General features: G+C 43.7%; 1 protein-coding gene across 1 annotated transcript in view; it reads left to right on the plus strand.

The window, feature by feature from the left end:
• Positions 1 to 22,025, plus strand: part of REV3L (REV3 like, DNA directed polymerase zeta catalytic subunit) — a 91,933-nt gene that overhangs the window by 52,579 nt on the left and 17,329 nt on the right. The window contains exons 20-26 of the mRNA XM_029912159.1: positions 5,373 to 5,481; positions 6,613 to 6,819; positions 8,399 to 8,508; positions 11,131 to 11,245; positions 17,337 to 17,474; positions 19,255 to 19,445; positions 20,502 to 20,748. Of these exons, the coding sequence (XP_029768019.1) occupies positions 5,373 to 5,481; positions 6,613 to 6,819; positions 8,399 to 8,508; positions 11,131 to 11,245; positions 17,337 to 17,474; positions 19,255 to 19,445; positions 20,502 to 20,748 (1,117 nt within the window). The remainder of the gene's footprint in view (positions 1 to 5,372; positions 5,482 to 6,612; positions 6,820 to 8,398; positions 8,509 to 11,130; positions 11,246 to 17,336; positions 17,475 to 19,254; positions 19,446 to 20,501; positions 20,749 to 22,025) is intronic.

Here is a 22,025-nt window from a genome sequence, read left to right on the forward strand (position 1 = left end):
AAGGCTGAAAGAATTGGGTTTGTTTAGTTTGGAAAAGAGAAGACTGAGAGGGGACATGATAGCAGTTTTCAGGTATCTAAAAGGGTGTCATAAGGAGGAGGGAGAAAACTTGTTCACCTTAGCCTCTAAGGATAGAACAAGAAGCAATGGGCTTAAACTGCAGCAAGGGAGGTTTAGGTTGGACATTAGGAAAAAGGTCCTAACTGTCAGGATGGTTAAACACTGGAATAAATTGCCTAGGGAGGTTGTGGAATCTCCATCTCTGGAGATATTTAAGAGTAGGTTACATAAATGTCTATCAGGGATGGTCTAGACAGTATTTGGTCCTGCCATGAGGGCAGGGGACTGGACTCGATGACCTCTCGTGGTCCCTTCCAGTCCTAGAATCTATGAAAACCCAACATAAACATTTCAAGCCTCAGCAGCAACAGCAGCGCTCCTATCCTTGTCGGCCGAGGCAGGGCTTTTATAGGAGAAGGGGCAGGAATGGCAGACGCAAGCCTTCAAACCCTCCAGCCCGGGCAGGGCCAGGGCCCGACTAAACCATCATCGGGTTCAAAGCAGGCCTTTCGAAGGTGCACCCAAGGGCAGCGCACCAGTCACAATTCCAGATCCTTCCCCATCTTTCTTGAATCATCTGTCCCACATCCACTGTGCTTGGTCCAAAATAACTTCGGATCACTGGGTTCTCTGTACGGTAGAAGTGGGATAGTCTCTCCAATTCAGCTCCTACCATCCCTCCCAACACCCTTGGCTGTCTCTCTTCAGGGACTCTTCTCACGAGCAACTCCTTATCCAGGAGGTGCGGACACTCCTCGCCATGAGAGCGGTAGAGGAGATTCCTCAGGGGCAAGGGATTCTATTCCTGATACTTCCTAGTCCCCCAAGCCAAGGGGGGTCTCAGACCCATTCTAGGTCTGCGAGGACTCGACAAGTTCTTGGTAAAGTTGAAGTTCTGCATGGTCTCCCTGGGCACAATTATCCCTTCTCTGAGTCCGGGAGACTGGTACACTGCCCTCGACATGAAAGACACGTATTTCCATGTAGCTATTCGGCCTGCACACAGATGATTCCTACGATTCGTGGTCGACCACAGACATTATCAATTTACGGTCCTTCCATTCGGCCTCTCAGCAGCCCCCCGAGTGTTCACCAAGTGCATGTCAGTCGTGGCCGCTTTCCTCCGTCAGAGGCAGGTGCAGGTATACTCCAACCTCGACGACTGGCTGCTCAGGGGCCGCGCTGGGGACAGGTGGAGTCTCAGTCCGATTGGTCAGATCCACATTCGAGAGACTGGGTCTCCTCCTCAACTTGAACAAGTCAGCCTTGTCACTGACCCAAAGAATAGAATTCATTGGGGCGGTGTTGGACTCGGTTCGGGCAAGAGCACTTTTGCCAGAGTCCCAATTCCAAGCCATGATGGACATCAGTCAAGGCCTCAGGCAATACCCCACCACTACAGCAAGGGGATGCCTGAGTCTCCTCAGCCACATGGCAGCCTGCACTTACGTGACCTGGCATGCCAGACTGAGGCTCAGGCCTCTACAGGTGTGGCTCACTTTGGCCTATTGCTCAGGATGCGACAGTCTGAATTCAGTGGTCACGGTGCCAGGGCAGGTATTTGAGTCCCTTCGGTGGTGGCTCGACCCTCGCACAGTGTGCGAAGGAGTCCCCTTCAATAGCCCTCAGCCCTCCTTGTTCCTAGTAACGGACGTGTCAGCTCTGGGGTGGGGTGTGCATTTGGGAGACCTCCAAACACAGGGCCTTTGGTCACAGGACGAGCTCTCCCTCCATATCAATATCAAGGACCTGCGGGCAGTGTGACTAGCATGCCAGACCTTTCAGGCCCGACTACAACGTCAATGCGTAGCAGTTCTGACGGACAACGTCATTGCTATGTTTTACATCAACAAGCAGGGTGGAGCCCAGTCCTCTCCCCTATGTCGGGAAGCCCTCCGGCTGTGGGAGTTCTGCATAACCCACTCCATTCACCTGGAAGCATCCTATCTACCAGGAGTTCAGAACGCACTGGCGGACCACCTCAGCAGGTCCTTCCACAATCACGAGTGGTCCATCTGGCCGGATGTCATACACTTCATCTTCCAAAGGTGGGGGTTTCCCCAGGTCGATCTGTTCGCCACCTGGAGCAACAGAAAGTGCCCAATGTTCTACTCCTTCCAGAAACACAGCCCAGGCTCAGTCACGGATGCATTCCTGCTACCCTGGGAAGGCTGCCTGCTCTATGCCTTTCCCCTGTTCCCTCTCGTGCACAAGGTCCTATTCAAGGTCCGCAGGGACTGGGCAGAGATAATTCTTGTGGCAACAGCGTGGCCTGGACGACATTGGTACACCACGCTCCTGGAACTGTCAGTGGTTGCCCTGATCATGTTGGCTCTCCTCCCCGACCTGATCACTGCAGGACCACGGTTGTCTTAATTACTCCAACTCCAGTTCCTCCACCTCACGGCTTGGAAGCTTCATGGCTGAACCTCATAGAGCTTCTGTGCTCAGAACAGGTAACTGAGGTCTTACTCGGCAGCAGGAAACCCTCCACTAGCACCACATATCTGGCAAAGTGGAAAAAATTTACTTGTTGGTGTGACCAGCATCGTACACCCCCTCTTCAGGCACCTGTACCTCTCATCTTAGAGTACCTTCTGCATCTGAAACTGCAAGGCCTGGCAGCATCCTCCATAAAGGTACACCTCACTGCTATTTCATCTTTCCACCTGGGAGTGTCTGGATACTCCGTCTTCGTCAACCCTATGGTTGGTCAGTTCCTCGAGGGTCTGGAATGGCTACATCCCCAGATCAGACAGCCTGTCCCCGCATGGGACCTTAATCTGGTCCTCTCCAAGCTAATGGGGCCCTCATTTGAACCGCTGGTGGCTTGCTCCCTTCTCTATCTGTCGTGGAAGGTAGCCTTTCTGGTTGCCATTACATCAGCAAGGAGGGTGTCTGAGTTAAAGGCCCTTACCTCAGACCCATCTTATATGGTTTTCCACAGGGATAAGGTGCAACTCAGACTTCACCCGGCCTTTCTTCCTAAGGTTGTGTCACACTTCCACGCTAGTCAGGACATTTTCCTGCCTGTTTTTTATCCTAAGCCTCACGCCAGTAGCCATGAGCAGAGGCTGCACTCCCTGGATGTTCAGTGAGCACTAGCCTTCTACACTGAGCGCACTAAGCCATTCAGGAAGTCGAACCAGTTGTTCATGGCAGTGGCAGACTGAATGAAAGGACTCCCGGTCTATCTCAAAGAATATCTTCCTGGATCACGTCATGCATTCACACATGCTATGAGCTGGCCAAAATACCAGCCCTGGCTCTTACAGCACACTCCAGTAGGGCCTAGGCCTCATCAGCGGCGTTCCTGGCCCAGGTCCCGATACAAGAAATCTGCAGAGCAGCAACTTGGTCCTCGGTGCATATGTTCACCTCTCATTACGCCATCATCCGGCATGCCAGAGATGATGCAGCTTTCGGCAGAGTGGTGCTCCAATCAGCGATTCTATAACTCCGACCCCAACGCCTAGGTAAGGCGTGGGAGTCACCTAATTGGAATGGACATGAACAAGCACTCGAAGAAGAAGAAAAAACAGTTACTCACCTTCTCGTAACTGTTGTTCTTCGAGATGTGTTGCTCACATCCATTCCAAACCCACCCGCCTTCCCCTCTGTTGGAGTAACTGTCAAGAAGGAACTGAGGAGGCACCGGGTCGGCAGAGTCATGTATTGAGCGCCATGAAGGCGCCACTCCAGGGGGCTCCACAGCCGACCCAACGGGTGCTGCTAGCGGAAAAGCTTTCCGACAACTGTGCACGCGGTGCACACACACCTAATTGGAATGGATATGAGCAGCACATCTCGAAGAACAGTTATGAGAAGGTGAGTATCCACTTTTTCCTCCTTTATATGTACAGGATATATGACAATATGTTGTTTTCTTCTTTTAGTATAAAAGCTGTAGTTTTCCTTACTGATACCTTAATGATCCAAATCTAAGGCCACACTTAATTATTCAGTACAGTACATTTCCTTTTTTAGAAACCAAAATGTTGATTAGTTATTTTTTTAAAAAACTGCTGCTTGTTTTAATTGTAAATATCTTTGTGGAACAATAGTTGGAAGAGTTGGGAGATATTTAAAATTATGACCAGGCTTAAGTATGAAGTTTCTCAAGTTTCTAGGGTTGCCAAATGTCTAATCACACAAACCCAGACACCCTTGCCCTGCCCCTTCCCCAAGGCCCACCCCTTCTCCAAGGCCCTGCCCCCACTAACTCCATGCCTCTCCCCCGCTCCCGTTGCTCGCTGTCCCCCACTCTCACTCACTTTCACCAGGCTGGGGCAAGGGGTTGGGGTGCGGGAGGGGGTGTGGGCTCTGGACTGGGAGGTGGGGCCGAGGGGTTTGGAGTGTGAGAGGGGGCTCCAGGCTGAGCCTTGGGCAGGAGGTTGGGGTGCAGGAAGGGGTGCGAGCTCTGAGAGGGAGTTTGGATACGGGAGAGGGCTCGGGTGTGGGATGGATCTCAGGGATGGGACAGAGGGTTGGAGTGTGTGCAGGAGGGGGTTTGGGCTCCGGCCAAGCGGCGCTTACCTCGGGTGGCTCCCGGGAAGCGACCAGCATGTCTGGCTCCTAGGCTCGGGGCAGTCAGGCGGCTCCGTGTGCTGCCCCTGCCTGCAGGCACCGCCACTGCAGCTCCCATTGACGGCGGTTCCCAGCCAATGGGAGCTGCAGAGTCAGCACTCAGGGTAAGGGCAGTGTGCAGAGACCCCCACTGGACGCCCCTGTGCCTAGGAGCCGGACATGCCAGCCACTTCCTGGAGCCGCGCAGAGTCAGGGCAGGTAGGGAGCCTGCCTTAGCCCCTCTGTGACGCTGGACTTTTGGTGGCCTAAAATCTCCCGGATTGGCTTCAGTAGCCTCCGGGAGATTGAGCCTGATTCCGGGAAACTCCCGGCTAATCTGGGAGGGTTGGCAACCTGACAAGTTTCTGATTTGAAATCTTAAACGATTTATAGAAAGATTATATAGATTACCCAATAAAGCACGTGCAATTTCTAGCTGAGTTTAGATCAAGATTACATGCCTCTGGGAAATGGCCTCTGAGTACCATGGTGATATGTGCAGAACAGATTGACAAATCAGTTTCAGCCTAGAATTTGGACACACATTGCTCCTTTGCTTTGAAAGAATGTCACTTGTAACTAAGAAACTTTAAATTGTGGTAGGCTTGTTCATAGTACTCTGTGACTGTAACCATACTATTTGTGTTGGTGCTGTCAATATTTTAGTGTAGACTCATACTTCCAATTATTTTGAATGTAAATTAATTGATCATTTTGTATCCTTATTTAATTTTCTTCTTTACTAGATTTGATGAGTTTAAATTTGGCTGCACATCCCTCAGAGTACCTCCTGACTTACTTTATCAGATTCGGCATGATATCACAGTGTCACCCAATGGAGTGGCTTTTGTCAAGGTACTGAGATTTCATTGCTCAATGACCGACATTTTCACTTTTAGTTTGTTGGTTAGTCCAAGATTAAACACACTGCTGGTTTCAGAAGACCGCGCACATGGGCGCACGCACACGTACAATGGAATGGACATGAGCAACACATCTTGAAGAACAACAGTTACAAAAGCTGGGTACCATTTTTTCTGCTGCTGCTGCTCAGAAAAGCCTGTGCTTTTGGAGATGAAGATAATTAGTTTGAATTCCACTGTTTTCATTTTATGTCATGTGTAGACCCAGCTGACTATAGCTAATGTACATTCATGGCCCCAAACTGTTTCAGCTTGTCACCAAAAAAAATATTTAATGTAAAACAAAAACTTTAAGTTAAAAGGTAAGTATTCCAAGGAATATTACAGTTTAAAAAAATCCTGAATATTTAAATGTGTCAACAAATAAAGAAAGGTAGTAAAATAGTCAAATCCTATCCCAGTTATTACAATCTTTTAAATATATGTACAAGTGCACAATATCACATTGTCCATTGCAAATTCAAAACAATAACATTAACGCTGCCCTCACAAACTTTGCTTCCCTTTCAGAGTAAGTATATTGACAAAACCAGCCAAAGTACTGATTGCTAGAACACCTTCCTATTAATGTATATTCATGTCAAAGGCTAACTACTAATTCCTGCATTCTGTTTCAGTTGGCTTTTTTTAAACATTTTAGAGACTAAAAAAATTATTTGGGCATAAGCTTTCGTGGGCTAAAACCCTCTTCCTCAGATGCATGGAGTGAAAAATACAGTAGGAAGATATATATATTACAGAGAACATGAAAAGATGGGGGTTGCCATACAAAAGTTTTTTTCTCCTGCTGATAATAGCCCACCTTAATTGATTTGTCTTGTTAGAGTTGGTATGGCAACCCCCATCTTTTCATGTTTTCTGTGTATATATATCTTCCTACTGTATATTCCACTCCATGCATCTGAGGAAGTGGGTTTTAGCCCACAAAAGCTTATGCCCAAATAAATTTGTTAGTCTCTAAGGTGCCACAAGTACTCCTCGTTCTTTTTGCTGATACAGACTAATACGGCTACCACTCTGAAATCTTTAAACATTTTGTTTCTCTTCATTCCTTTTTCGGTAGCCTTCAGTAAGAAAGGGTGTGTTGCCAAGAATGTTGGAAGAAATTTTGAAGACCAGGATAATGGTGAAGCAGTCAATAAAGGCTTACAAGCATGACAAAGCTATCACTCGAATGCTTGAGGCACGTCAGCTGGGTCTTAAACTGATAGCTAATGTCACATTTGGTTATACTTCTGCTAACTTTTCTGGAAGAATGCCATGTATAGAGGTAAGGCATGAGGATAAAATGCAAAAGGGATTTAGGAAAGAGACTGTTGTTAAAGCAGCACGAGATAATGTAATGTCATTGCTTGAAACATACATTTAATCTAAATGCTACCATAAATGCTGGTTTTTCTCTTAAAGTACCAAAAAAAACCTTGGTTTCAGTTGTGAGCTTAATATTTTGAAATCCATTTTGTAGTGATAACCTACTTAGAATTAGTATTTTCATAAAGATGGATTGGACTAGAGTTCCAACCATCAAAGTAAAACAATTTAGTTTCAGTCCTTTTAAAAAAAACAACAACCAGTACAATCCAAAAACTAGAGTAAACTGAAAGGTTTAAGTACCAAGGAAGGGGGAGGATTGCTTAGAATGCTCACAGAGGTTACAGCTAGGAGTACTGGGATAAAATTGTGCTACGGAAAATGTAGACTGTATGGAACAAATGTGCTTTCTCCTGATTTTTGAATAAGTAATAATGTAACAAATTATGTACATTCCATGTTAACTTATTTCAGCCTTCATTAAAATAAATTGAAATTTATTCTGCTGGTTTGTTTACCGCACAATGTCTTACAAATAAAGTTACATATGTACCTTAATTAGACATTTAGGACCTTATCCTGAAACCCATACTCAAGAGAACTCCTAAATGATTTCAGTGGGGAGTTTTGGCCGAGTAAGGGCTAGAATCACACCCTTGTGAGTGTAACTGTTCCTCAACGTGCACTTACAAAGCTAAGAATGGTATGTAATATTAAGGAGATAATATATCACTTGGTTTACTCTTAAAGCATGAATTAATAAAAAGGAAAAAGGAAACCTCATGATCAAAATGAATATATTTTCTGTGTACAGGAAAGAAGTTGACAACAGTAGCGTTTTCATCATTTACTTCCATTAGAAACTAAAACCTGATATGTTTGTGTCTGTCCAAGCAGCCTCTGCTTTTAATGAATAATTGAAATTAGAGAGAAAAAGACCTTGTAGGTCATCATGTCCATCTCTTTGTTAATGCACATTTGCTCCATACAGTACATTCTCAGGTGCATAGTCTAGTTTTAAATGACTCAAGAGATGGGACTTTCACCACTTCATTAGGGAGATTTATTAAACTATGAATAGCAATTCCTGCAAGGTTTTTCCTGATATCCAGTCTACATTTTCCTTAGCACAATTTTATCCCAGTACTCCTAGCTGGAGCCTCAGAGAGCATTCTAAGCAATCCTCTTCCTTGGTACTTAAACCTTTTAAATATCTGTAGCTGGTTATAACTGCCCTTCACTTATTTAGGTAAGCTAAAGATGTAATCTTTCCTTCTAAATTAATCCCTCCACCACCATAATCATTTCTGTTGCTCTTTCCTGAATTCTTCCCTGTTTTGTTGATTTATGTTTACGGTAAATCAGTTTTCAGAATTTTCCTTCTATTGTTGATTTTTTTTTTAAACCAGCAAATGCAGTTGTTTACTTTGCATGATGATGTTAATGCAGAGATGGATTCAGAGTGATGCTGATTTACACGGGTTGTTTTGAATGCAGTAGCACAGCAGGAAAGATTTTCAGTGTATCTTTATTTGCAGATTGGGGATAGTATTGTCCATAAAGCCAGAGAGACCTTGGAGCGAGCTATAAAACTGGTGAATGATACGAAAAAATGGGGTGCTCGGGTTGTATATGGCGATACTGACAGGTAATTAATAGCTGCTGCTTCTGATGCTATGTGAAATCGTTTTCTTCCTTTCCACGTCACAAAGGAGGCTATCGCCGTGATCTGCATTCAAAAGCTTACAGCAGGTCTCCATGGATCTATTTTTCTGTTTTAATAAATTATATTTGCCTGTTGCATTAAACATACAGTTCAATACAGATTTCAGTTCAGACTGTTAAGTTACCTTTATGGAGCCTGAGCTGGCTCTCCCCCTTCGCAAAGCTGTCAGATAGGGTCAGCTGGGCTACCATGGCAGCTCCCAAGCTGCTGCTAATAGGGATAGAGACCCCCTTCTATCCCACCAGTCCCTCAAAAACTGTTTGGTGGTTGCTGTTTGACTCCCAACCACTGCTGTTAGTGCAGGGGTGGAGGGTACACACTCTTAAAGGGACCAGAGCCCTGCTAATATAGTTCTTAACTGGTGTGATGGGGGGGTGGCCAGGTCAGAGCTGCCCCTTTTGAACCAGGTGCCTTTGGTGAGTGCGTCTGTGATCTGAGTCTAATGTTGGCCCTGCGTGAAGTATTCGCACTCTATTTTAAAATGAAACCAACTTGCACTTCATAACTAATTGTCCTGCAAATTATCCGAAAATTTGTCCTAATAATACAAATAAGATATGTCCTGTTAGCTAATACACATATTAAGCAATACATTTTCTGGCTGGCTTTCAATAAAGAAAAATTGACCATTAAACCTCTCAACATGCCAAAGATCATTATGGTAATTTTACAGAGAGTGGGACAAGGAGCTTTTCTTATATAAAATAATGACAACACTCTGCTCAGGACCTTTGTTCATTTTAACAGTGAAAATGAGCAAGAGGAGAGAACTCTTCCAATTACTGAAGATAACTACAGCCTGGTACATAAAAAGTGTCTAATCTTCTCCTGTTCTGTTTAGTGCTCATGATCACAGTAACTTTAGCCATTGAAAAATTATCTTTAACCCTGTGGTATGACTAGTCCTTTAGTAATATGGTATCAGCTGTTCAGGTTTCAGTGCTAAGAAATAGAGATCCCAATTCTTCCATGCATTTCACTACATGTCTTCTCGTCGATATTGGTAATTTTATACATAGAAGGCCCACTGCAAAAAGTGTTTCCCTTTGCAAAGGCATTTAAGCAGATTTAGGCAAGTTTCACCTATCCAGTGTTTGTAAAGACATGCACACCCTACCTATTCTCAAGACTTAGGGGGTTTCTCAAGCTCGACGAACTTTTAGCCATAGTGACCTGACCACAGGTGCTTGAACTATGCAAGTGATGGTGAGAAATAGGTCTGGTCCAGCAGGCTGCGAAGTTCTCCATCCCATTGTCTGGAGTAACTTAAAGTACATTTATTATTTTCCTGATTTATTTATTTTTTAATAAAAAGCTTTGGGTGCTTTTTTGCCTCCAAATTAATGAGAAATAGGGGCACTGTCAGCAAGGAAGAAAATCCTTTTCATTTACCCATGGTAGGCAGGTGTGAGACACGAGTTAACTTGTTATTGTGGGGATTCTTTATTATATGCATATATTTATTGGTGTATTCTGGTCTCTAAAGGTAGTATGCACATTTCCTGTAATTAGAGCATACACTACTTTTTGATACGGTCTTTCTCCTTAGATGGAAGGTCTACCGTGACTCTAGACAATGTCTGCTACAAACATATCTATCTAGTACTGTACTTACATAGTTTTTTTTAAAACAGTATATTTGTAATGGCAGTAGGATTCAAACTGTAATCTGGTACTATTCCTAATGGTTTGCTTTTTCTGGATTCTGGTGATTTGTGATCTGTATAGGAAGGGTCAGATGGAGATAAAAGGTTTTATTCCCTCTGAAGTTTTGCCCACTGAAACAAGAAGCCAAAATTAGATCCCATGAATTGTGGATTGAGCAAGGGTGACCATTCACACTGCTCAGTTATTGTTTCAGGTTGTCTGCAGATATTATTGCATCAGTTTGCATTTGGTGTACAGATTTTTATCTGGTTATCTTCACAGCCATAAGGACTTAGAGATTCAATATTTTTTTTAAAAAGCTGAAGTTCTGGAGCACCAAATATCCTCCTCCAAAGAGAACCAGCTCACCAAGCCATCAAGTGCCATTCCAATTTGACCCCTTCTGCACAGCCACTTCTCTACTAAATTTATACTGAATAAACTGCTTAGTATCATTTATATTCTTTATCCCTCCTCCATATAGAATTTTCTAGCTCAACCGCCCACAGCCTAGCACTTTCAGATCCCAGATACAGCATAGAATCTTGTGTCCCTGATGTCATGGGACTTGGGGCTGGGTTGCATATCTTGGACCCAGAAATGTCAGTGGAAGAACTGGGATGCATAGACCACCGGGGTGGGGGTGGGGGTGGGGGGGTAGGTAGGCAAGAAAATGAAGTACTGTAAAGAAAGCTGGAGGGGAAGGGGTTGCTGTGAGAAGTCGAGGATGTGTCAGTGAGTAGACTGGTGGACAATCTCAATGAATTTTGTCAACCACATATGTCCCTGTTTCCCAGTCAAGATACTGGCAAATGTATTATAGCTTGTAAACCCATTCCAGGATATATATTGAAGTAATGGTGTCCTTATTTCCTATTTCTACTTTTATCTTTTTAGCATGTTTGTACTGTTGAAAGGAGCCACTAAGGAGCAGTCTTTCAAGATTGGCCAAGAAATTGCTGAAGCTGTAACAGCTACCAACCCAAAACCAGTAAAACTGAAATTTGAAAAGGTAAAAGGAAAATACACTTTGCCCCAAATGTCTGGATAGAAAATGTTATCTCTTTAAACACGTTAGGGGGTCAGCTGTTCAATAAGGTTTCGATTTTGATCAGTGACTTAACAGAATCGTGGGTGTTGCTTTGAGTGTACGGCCAGCAGTCCTTTCAGCTGCATTTCGTTGTCCTGCAGTTGTCAGAGGAAGTCTGCAGAGAAAATGTAGACATATTGATCCCAATCACCCACAGAGAACAGGTTCCTGAACGCAGTGTGAATCAAAATAATTCTAATATTATTGCACGTCCAAAAGAGCAGTGGAGACTGTCTTTAGGAGAAGTTTGTTGTTTTCATAAATGTGTCTTCTTCACTTGTATTGACGTGGTGAATGGTAAAGGTTAAATCAGTTCAAGGGCCACTATATTGTTGAGATTGTCTTTTCATTTAGTATTTTAAACTAATTTATTTTTAGAGAGGGAGAGGCAGCACAATTCAATAAAACAATATTGAGAGTCTGATGGTTCTTCAAGTGATGGTCCCTATATGTAGTCCACTGTGGGGTGCGCATGTGGTCCTTGCAACTGAAACTGGAAGATTTTTTCATTAGCAGTGTCTGTTTGTCCATGCCTGTGCCCTGCACCTTCTTGTGCTCCAAACTGAGGACATAAGGGAAAGCATGGGCCAATCACCTCTCCAGTTCCTTTCTACCACCCTAGTCTCAGACCAAACCCCTGTGGTGTCCATAGCTTTGCTAGCGTTCCTGCCTCAAATTCAGGTTTTTTTCTGTAGTTGACCTTTTGTAGATAGTTAGTATGGGGCTTCCTCTATCATTTGGGGGTACTTAGAATGCCCAAGATCCCCACTTCAAGCCCTGTGCAGCCTGCCCCCCGTTGTTTAGAGTGAGTGGCTTCCATGACATTTGCTTATACTGCTTGGGTAGTCACACATTCCCTCCAAGTGCAATATTTGTTGTTCCTTTCGGCTCCAAACCCAGCACTCTTGTGAGTTCCAGCTCAGAAGATATCTGATGGAGTGCTGGATGAGGCCCTAGTCCGACCCGGGGTCTGATGACCCCCTGTACATCGGCCAGAGGTGCCGAGAAGTGCCCCACCAAGCACAGTGCTCCCTAGCTCTGGAACATCAGAGGGCAGAGCTATAAGGACTCTAGCAGGCAGAGCAGATGGGAGGAGGGTAAGAGCAAGCAATCACATGAAAAGTGAGAGAAATCCTCTCTCTAGTCCTTATCTAAGAAGAGGACTTTCTCCCTTATGTCCTCCAAATCTGATGAGACTCCATGCTCCAGTATGGATATGTCAGGAGCTCATGGGGAGCACTGATCCAACTTGGCTATGGGGAGCCAAAACCACCGATCACCAAAGGAGCTGGCCCAGCCCTATCACTAGCAAGGCAAAGAAGGGAGCAGTCATCAACTGAACCAATGGTAGAGTCCATCAGCAAGGAAAAGGATTCAGTGGTACCAACGCTCATCGTGTGACCTAAATTGGCACTGTTGGCTCTGCCAAAAGGCAGAATCCCCTCCCCCTCTCCATCCTCTATGGCTCGGTGTTCTATCCTCAACAATCTGGCTATGTATTCTGACCCACCGTCATCAATACTCACTGATAAGGTGACTAATAGTGGTGCCTGCGGTGTCAGTTCATCATTCACCAGTACGGTCGATCAGCCTAGAGTTACAAGGCCTGTGGAATCTGAGGACTCATACTCCTCCAGTGAGGATGAGACTGAAGTCAGTTCTTTCACTGACCATACCATGACATGAGATCAGCCCCGACAAGGGTTCCAGAGTTTCCTAGGCGTCGTCTTACTCCCATAGAACACACTGCCTGGCTCAGGACCAACAGTACGCTTCCCCCTGGGGATCACCTCCTTATCCATATGATCCCTCTCGCTGGCCCTATTGGGGTTCCCAGGATCTGTATTTGAGACCTCCCAATTTCAGGGGATCAGAGAAGGAGTTCAGACCGAGGTTACCTCATAGAAGAGAACCCCCAGCCCTCTTAAGAGCACTATGAGGCAGAAGAACAACCTGAGCAAATGGACCTACTCGCTTCTGCAGCACTTTTGTCCTCATCTCCTGACAATGCAGTAGCAGTGGCCTCACCATCGCCATCCAAAGACTATAAACCGTTTCAGGACCTCCTGAGGAAAATCACAGATGCAGTGAAGTTTCCCCTGGAGGAAGTTCAATACATCATTCACAAGTTGCTGAATATCCTCCTGACTGCAGGTCCTAGCAGGGTGGCACTTCCAATCAATGAGGTCATATTAGTGCTGGTCAAAATAATCTGGTATCCCATACCTACTTTTGCTCCCCATTCTAAAAAGGATGGGGAAGAAGTACTTTGTCCTGTCTAAAGGGGTAGAATACTTGTTTTCGTCCCCTGAACTCCCTAGTATGTCAGGCCATCACTGAACATAACAGACTGCACCAGCCCAGGTCTACTCCCTCTGACAAGGACACTAAAAGATGGACCTCTTCAGAAGAGAGAATTTCACCTCAGCTAGCGTACGTTTCCACTTTGTGAATTCTCAGCCTTGGTGTCTAAATATGATTTTATTCATTATAATTTTTCTGTATTCACTGACAAACTACCCCAGGAATTTAGACCACAATTCCAGGCCATCATCAACTAGGGTAAGCTGATAGATAGATCATCCCTGCAAGCTTCAGTCGAGGACACAGTTCCTCATTCCATGGCAACTTTGATCATCACAAGACAAGCTTCATGGCTTCAATCCTCTGGGTTTCCAAAGGAAGTTCAAGCTCTTGTGGAGAACCTCCTCTTAGAGGGCAACAACCTGTTCTTCATCCCTAAAAAGAAGGGAGGCTGGAAACCCAGTCTGGATTTCAGACAATTGAATATCTTCATATGCCATTCAAGATTCAGGATGATCACCCTGGCCTCAATAATCCCCTCTCTAAACAAAGATGACTGGTTTGCAGCTCTTGATTTGAAAGATGCCTATTTCCACATAGACATTCACCCAGCGAACAGGAGATTCCTGCACTTTACAGTGGACCTAGACCAATTATCAATGCAAAGTGCTTCCCTTCGGTCTCTTGACAGCCTCAAGGGTTTTCACAAAGGTGCCATCCATGGTGGTGGCATACCTGTGTCACCATGGCACCCCAGTATTTCCCTATTTTGATAACTAGCTGCACATATGTCGGTCATACAAGGACAGTCAGTGGTCCTTTCCCTCTCAGCCTCCTTCAATCCTTAGGACTCCAAGTAAACCTAGAAAAGTCCACGTTAGTACCCATGCAAACTATAATCTTTATTGGAGTAACTTTGGATTCAATTACAGCCAAAGCATACTTACTCCACAGATTCCAAGCTCTGAGGGACCTCATCAGCCAACTTTGATTGAGCCCTCAGACAACAGTGTGGTCCTACTAAATCACATGGCTACACATTCAGGTTATGTCAGACAATTTGACTACAGTATACTACATCTACAAACTGGGAGTATCAAAGTCTGCTTCTTTGCAGAGAGGCGATCAGACTCTGGAATTAGTGTATGCAACACCAGATCACCCTCTTGGCAGTGCATCTCCCAGGAGCAATGCACACCTTGGTGGACAGCCTCAGTAGCACTTCTACAGAGACCATGAGTAGAAACATCACGACTTGGTGTTACATTGTATTTTCCAGCAGTGGGGATTTCTTCATGTCCCAAGAGAACAAGAAATACCCAAACTACTGTTCCCAAGCAGCTCGGGGACCCATTCCTAGTATAGTGGTCAGAGCCCCGATGTATGCTTCCCTACCCATTCCCTTCTTACCATGAGGAAAATCAAGCAGGACAAACTGTCAGTTACCCTGGTGGCAGAAGTAGTTTTGGTTTTGGTTCACAAGCATTGTGCAGATGGCCTCACATCCATGCATCCAGCATCTGAACTTACTGACTCAGGACAATAAAAGACCACCAATCCCAACCCAGCATACCTTTCCCTGTTTGGTATTTGGATGTATGACAAGCTTAGAGAGGACATGTTTGTAGATGATACACTCCATCCTCAGTTTTAGCAGGAAAATCTCTATGAGGGAAAGTTATGCTACTAAGTGGATTTTCCTTTGGTGCCAATGTCATTAGATACCTTTAGAAGATTCATGAGAATCTCTACCCTCTTGGACTACTCCTTTCTCTAAAGAAGTTGAGTCTATCTCTCAGCTTGCTATGTGTACATTTGGCAGCAATTAATGCCTTCCATCCTCCAGTGGGAAACTGTGCTCTTCACCCACCCTACAACTGAGATTTTTGAAAGGCCTTGACAGAATGTTTCTTCTGGTACTAAAACCAATGCCAACTTGGGATCTCCGTCTAGTATTGTCAGCACTTGTGAATACTCCATTCAAACCTCTAGCCGAGCGGTTCTCCAACTGTGGGTCCATTTTAATGGAGTTGCCAGGGCTGGCTTAGACCTACTGGGGCTCAGGGTTGAAGCCCGAGCCCCACCACCCAGGTCCGAAGCCTGAGGGATTCAGCCCAGGGCAGCAGGGCTCAGGTTACAGGCCCCCTGGCTGGGGCTGAAGCCCTTGGCCTTCAGCTTTGACACCTACCCCACCAGGGTAGTGGAGCTCAGGCTTTGGCTCCCCCACCCGGGTCAGTGGAAGTCAGGTGGACTCAGCCTTCAGTACCTCCTCCTGGGGTCGTGTAGTATTTTTTCTTGTCAGAAGCGGATCACAGAGCAATGAAGTTTGAGAACCCCTGCTCTAGCCTCATGCTCCCTTCTTCATCTGTTTATGAAGGTGCCTTCATGACAGCAGTCACCTCTGCCAGAAGAGTAGGTGAGTTTGAGGCCCTTATGGCAGACCTTCCCTACGTGGTCTTCCATAAGAATAAGGTTTTTTGGAGGTTACACCCCAAGTTCATTCCAAAGTTTCCCTCAGAATTCCACTTTAATCAGATCAGATATGTACCTTTTTTCTACCTAAAGCCTTACATCACCAGAGAAGACAGGAAGCTCCATTTTCTGGATATCCATCAAGCCTTAACTTAGCTTTCTACCTGCAGGGACAAAACCCTTTGGGATATCTCCTAGACTATTCCTTTACATTGCTGAGTGGATGAAGGAGAAAGCAATCTTTTCACAGAAACTTTCTCAATGGATTTTGGGTTGCATCCCACTTTACTAAGAGCTTACATAAACTCTGTCCCTCAAGGTGTGAAGGCCCACTTGACCAGAGCAGAAGCTACCTCGGTGGCTTTTATTCAGGCTGTTCACCTCCTGGAGATCTGTAGAGCTGCAGTGTGGGGTTCCATGCATAGCTTTACTAGACTTTTCGCCCTCGTACCAGGTTCTTCAGCAGATGCATCCTTCAATACAGCATCCATGCAGCCTGTGCACTCTCCTCCTCTGTGAGTACTGCTTGTGAATTACCCACAGTGGAATACACATCACTTGAAGAAGAAAGGAAGATAACTTACCTTGTAGAGTACCTGGAGTTCTTCTGAGATGTGTGGTTCCTATGTGTATTCCACTACCCACCCTTCTTCCCCTCTCCTACGGCCCCATTCCTAAGGTGATTTACAGTAGAGAAGAACTGGAGAGTCAGTCGGTCAGTCTGCGCTTCCCCTTATGCCCTTGGTGTCGGGCATGAGAAGGTGTAGGGCACAAGCACAGACCAAAAGATACTGCTAATGAAAAATCTTCCAGTCTCAGCACCCCACAATGGAATACGCATAAGGACCACACATCTCAAAGAACTTAAGTTACTGTAAGGTAAGTAACCTTTCTTTATGACTTAGAATGGCAAAAGAATTCAGAGTGATGGCTGTCACTGTTAGACTGTATGTGACACTGTGTGCCTGAATATTACAGGATCCTCAGTTTGCATATCACATGTGGCAATATATAGATAGAGTATAAGGTTAGTTAAGTGTGGAATGACAGTCTGAACCTACGCTTTTCCTGTGGACCTTTAATGTTCCTTTAACTTACTTTTTATTTGTGTTTGTGAGGAAACAAAAGGTAAAAAAGTCAAAATTAACATTTCCTTAGAAAAACCTCTAAACATGCAATCCTGTTATGCTGCCAATGAATAACAGTATAAAGAGGCTACATGTTTTTAACCCTACAGGTGTATTTGCCTTGTGTCTTGCAAACCAAGAAGAGGTATGTGGGATACATGTATGAAGCACTGGATCAAAAGGACCCAGTATTTGATGCAAAAGGCATAGAGACAGTTCGAAGAGATTCTTGTCCTGCTGTTTCCAAGGTAAAATACACACAAATTCTTTCAAGTTTTACAAATACAGTATGTTGTGCCATTGCAGTCCTTAAAAATCATTTCAATACATGCCCCCCATAAAAATTCTAACTCTGGAGACAAGATCTGTCTTTGTTCTTTGGGGTTTTCTCCATTGTTTCTGGCACGAGTAGTGCAAGACCTGGATTTCTGAACTGAACTGAGGACTGCTACATGGTATTACAGGACACTGCAACATCCCACCAAACCAGCACCCAGTCCTTTAGCACCTTACACTATGCAAAACTTCTTATTGCATTAACTCATTAGAGCACATATGATCCTTCCCTCAGGTCCTTACAATGTCTGCAGAAGGCTGTCCTTGGAACTTCTCCCCTTCCAAGGTGATCAGGAGCCTCTCTCAAATGTTTTGCACCTTTCAAGGTGTTCATAAGGGATTCTACCACCCTCTGGTGTCCCTGCCAAATAGTAGCTATTCTACCACACTTCTCACTACACAGCTAGTTTAGCCAAGAGTTCATGCTGAGGGTGTCCTTTCTTAGTTGTCTATTCTGAATTTGTTTTTTTTTTTTTTAAAGCACCCTCCTCAGTAAGGGCTATTTCCGTGCCATATTTTATCTTTTAACCCAAGCTGTTTTTTCTGTAGAGCTACTCAGAAAAAGGTGGCAAGAGTATTTTTAAAGTGGGAGAATATCTTTTTCACTCTATCCATACTCAAAAACTCTTCAACTGTTGGGCAAAAACCACCTTCAGGCAGAGACAAGGCATGGAAAATGTGAGCCTGAAAGGTGAAAATGCCAAAAAGTTGAATGACTAAAAATGGGGTACTAGAATGGAAACAATTATGTTTTATGTAGCCACTTCCAACAGAATACTTGTAATATTGTCTAGCACCCTGTGAACATTTTTGTTAATCTTTCTGCTGACCTACTTTTGCTGAACGCCAAAACATCAGTTATTTTTTATGTTCTGTTCCCACAACATACTCCTTGCTGATGACTCTGTAAGTGATGGATAATTCTTTCATTAGAAAAATATGTGTTGCGAGAAAGGAACAAGTAGTATGGAAAATATTGTTAACCTCAAATAAATTGAGAAGCAGCTTTTCGTATGGTGCATTTATTTAGCACCTTTGAAGAGTGGAGGAGGATACTGAAAGGTGTCATACGTAATATTCTATTTCAAAATTAAGAAAAATCTTTCTATATAGTGTAGTGGCATTTGCCATATAAATTCCATATACAGTGCTCTTTTTAAGGTTTTCTTTGCTTTGTAAAATACAAATAAAGAGATGGAAGATACTCGGGGTATCTTAGAGAAAAACAAAAATTGGTACTTTTTTTAAACAAATGTATGTTTTTGAATTTATACTGAATATATATTACAGGGGTCAGCAACCTTTCAGAAGTGGTGTGCCAAGTCTTCATTTATTCATTTTAATTTAAGGTTTTGCATGCCAGTAATACATTTCAATGTTTTTAGGTCTCTTTCTATGTCTATAATATATAACTAAACTATTGTTGTATGTGAAGTAAATAAGGTTTTTAAAATGTTTAAGAAGCTTCATTTAAAATTAAATTAAAATGCGGAGACCCCCCCGGACTGGTGGCCAGGACCCGGGCAGTGTGAGTGCCACTGAAAATCAGCTCACATGCCGCCTTTGGCACGCGTGCCATAGGTTGCCTACCCCTGATATATTATAAAATATTTCTTTATATAACTTAAATTACTTTTACTAATGTTGAACGAGAAAATACAGATTTTTCACATCTCTCCTTTTGTTTTGAAGATACTTGAGCGTTCTATCAAGCTGCTATTTGAAACACGTGACATAAGTCAGATCAAACAGTATGTTCAGAATCAATGCATGAAATTACTAGAAGGCAAAGCCAGCATGCAAGATTTCATCTTTGCAAAGGAATACAGAGGGAGTTCAACTTATAGACCTGGAGCCTGTGTACCAGCCCTAGAAATCACAAGGTAAATGAGAAGCCTAAAAGTGCTAATTGTGGATTTATGAGACACCTGTTTCCTTAATCTTTTGTGCATCTGGTTGTGGTTCTCAGCCCACTTCTCAGAGAGCATATGTCTACATCACAGACAACCATAGCAATTAGTACTAGCCCTAGTTGGGTGTCTCCGAAGAGAGAGATCAAGGATTGAATAATCATGGAAACCCAGTTTCTTCCTTACTACTAGAGATTATCACTGAAGGTCAAGAACAAGGCCTACTGTCAAGGCAGTGTAGTGAAACCTATGCTGTTACTGACTGTTCTGTGTATAAAGGACTTCAATCTCGGAGGTCATTTGGTGCCTCTCACTGGCAGTAGATTAATTTTGTAGAAAAAATGTTGCTAGTGAATTCTCTCATTTTAATACTATTAAGCCTCTCTTCTGCCATAGTTTGTGATATTAAACAGCAATCCCACTTGTTTTTAGCGTGTACTTCACCATACTGATTTTTTGACAATAAAAGGTCAGCTGCATATGAACCGGTTCAACATATTTTGCCAATCACTTGAATTTTTCCTTATATTCAGTACAAAATTTCTTAAACTTATGGCCATATTTTTCCTAGTAAATTAAAATGGATACCAAAAAACAAACCGTGCTCTTAGCTCAAGAATATAAAGTCCTTTGCACTCTGGTCATTTGTGCTCATTTTAATGTAGTGGCTGCTCTTTTATAAAGTGTTCCTTTAACTTAGGGGTATTCAAAAGGTGACCTGTAAACCAAATATGACCTGTGGCCACCCTCCTGTTACTTCTGGAGGCTGGGCTGTTTGGATCAAGTTGGAGCATAGTTTGCTACGACCTTTATTCCATGTGGAACATACCTTTGTCTTAAAGGTCAAGACAGCTTGCAGCGTGCTCCTTTTTATGCTTTTTAGGGGCAGAACTCAGACTTTGGGAGAGCTGTCGATATGACCTTCAGTTGGGTCAAGTTTGGATGCCCTGATTTAAATACCTATTTGTTTCACTTGCTAGTATTTAATTTTAAAATACATTGTGAAGACTTTTTTTTTTTTTTAAACAGGAGGATGCTTGCATATGACCGTCGTTCTGAGCCTCGAGTTGGGGAAAGAGTACCCTATGTCATTGTGTATGGCATGCCAGGATTGCCTCTTATACAACTGGTGAGGCAGCCCATTGAGGTCCTACAAGATACCAACCTGAGGTTGAATGCCACGTACTACATCACCAAACAAATTCTTCCACCCCTGGCTAGAATTTTCTCGCTAATTGGCATAGATGTTTTCAGCTGGTATCATGAATTGCCAAGAGTAAGTGTGTCAGATAATACTCAGTGTATGTGGGTGGTACTTGAATTTGATTACTCTTTTTTAAACAAAGAGCTCTATGTGAGGTAACAGCAGGGGTGATTTATTTTACAAGGTAATAATTTGGTGCCTGAGTGTATAAATTACATCACTAAACCCTCTGCAGTTCTTTCGCTTAGTAAAATTAGTTTCCGTTGCAGCTCTTGTATTCAAGGTTGGTCCTATCCATATCATCAACTGTGTTTCCTGGTCTCTTCCAAAATTAATTCCAAAGAATCTAAGTATATACTACATGTGTTCTTTGTTAACATATCTGGATATGGATCTGGTTTTGCGTTTGCATTCATCCTTTCATTTTCTCTCTAATGCCTGCTTGCATCCACTCAAACCCTATGAAAGGTCCATGTACTTATCTGGCTCTCTTGGAAAAAGAAAGCTTATATTTCTACATCAATATGTTTAGGAGAGATGATGCACCAAAAATAGCAGGAAAATATTTAAAAAGTGAATGACAGGAAATTTTAAACCCTGATGTCTCTGAAACTCTGTGATTTGCCCAGGAATATTCAGGGGGGAAAATCTACCCTGGGTTGAGATGTAGTAAGTGAAATGTTGGGTGGATTGTTTTGTTTTTGCCGAGGATAAGGAGGGTAAAAAATTGTGCTTATTCAAAAAGTTAGCTTTACCCTTAACTATGGAGAGACCGGCACCCCACCGTAATGTGTTGTATTGTTTAATTGTCACTCAATAGAATCATTATTAAAAATGTCAGGAGTTTTGTTTTTATGCTAATAATGTCCATACAAGCTGTACTTTCACTTCTGCTTCTTTCCCATGTCCTGATCAATCCACTGTGAGAGTCACACAAGCTAATACACCTCTACCCTGATATAATGCTGTCCTCGGGAGCCAAAAAATCTTACCATGTTATAGGTGAAACCGCATTATATCAAACTTGCTTTGATCCGCTGGAGTGCGCAGCCCCGCCCTCCCGGAGCACTGCTTTACCGCGTTATATCCGAATTCGTGTTATATCGGGGTAGAGGTGTACCTTCAAGAGATTGTTCCAGTAGAACTTGTGGCTCCACAGTGCCAAGTCCCTGGGAAACTTGTCCCTTTCCTGGTGCTCTCTCTGGGTAGTGGGGAGGTTCTTCATTCTTATAACAACTGGCTGCTCTTCACCCCTTTGTGGAACCTGGTGCATTTTACACCTTTGTTGTGTACCTCAGAGACAGGGCCGGCTCTGGCTTTTTGGCCGCCCCAAGAAAAAAAAAAAAAAA

Source organism: Terrapene carolina, unplaced genomic scaffold (assembly GCF_002925995.2).
Source record: "Terrapene carolina triunguis isolate 2854851 unplaced genomic scaffold, T_m_triunguis-2.0 Scaffold42, whole genome shotgun sequence".
Taxonomy (NCBI): domain Eukaryota; kingdom Metazoa; phylum Chordata; order Testudines; family Emydidae; genus Terrapene; species Terrapene triunguis.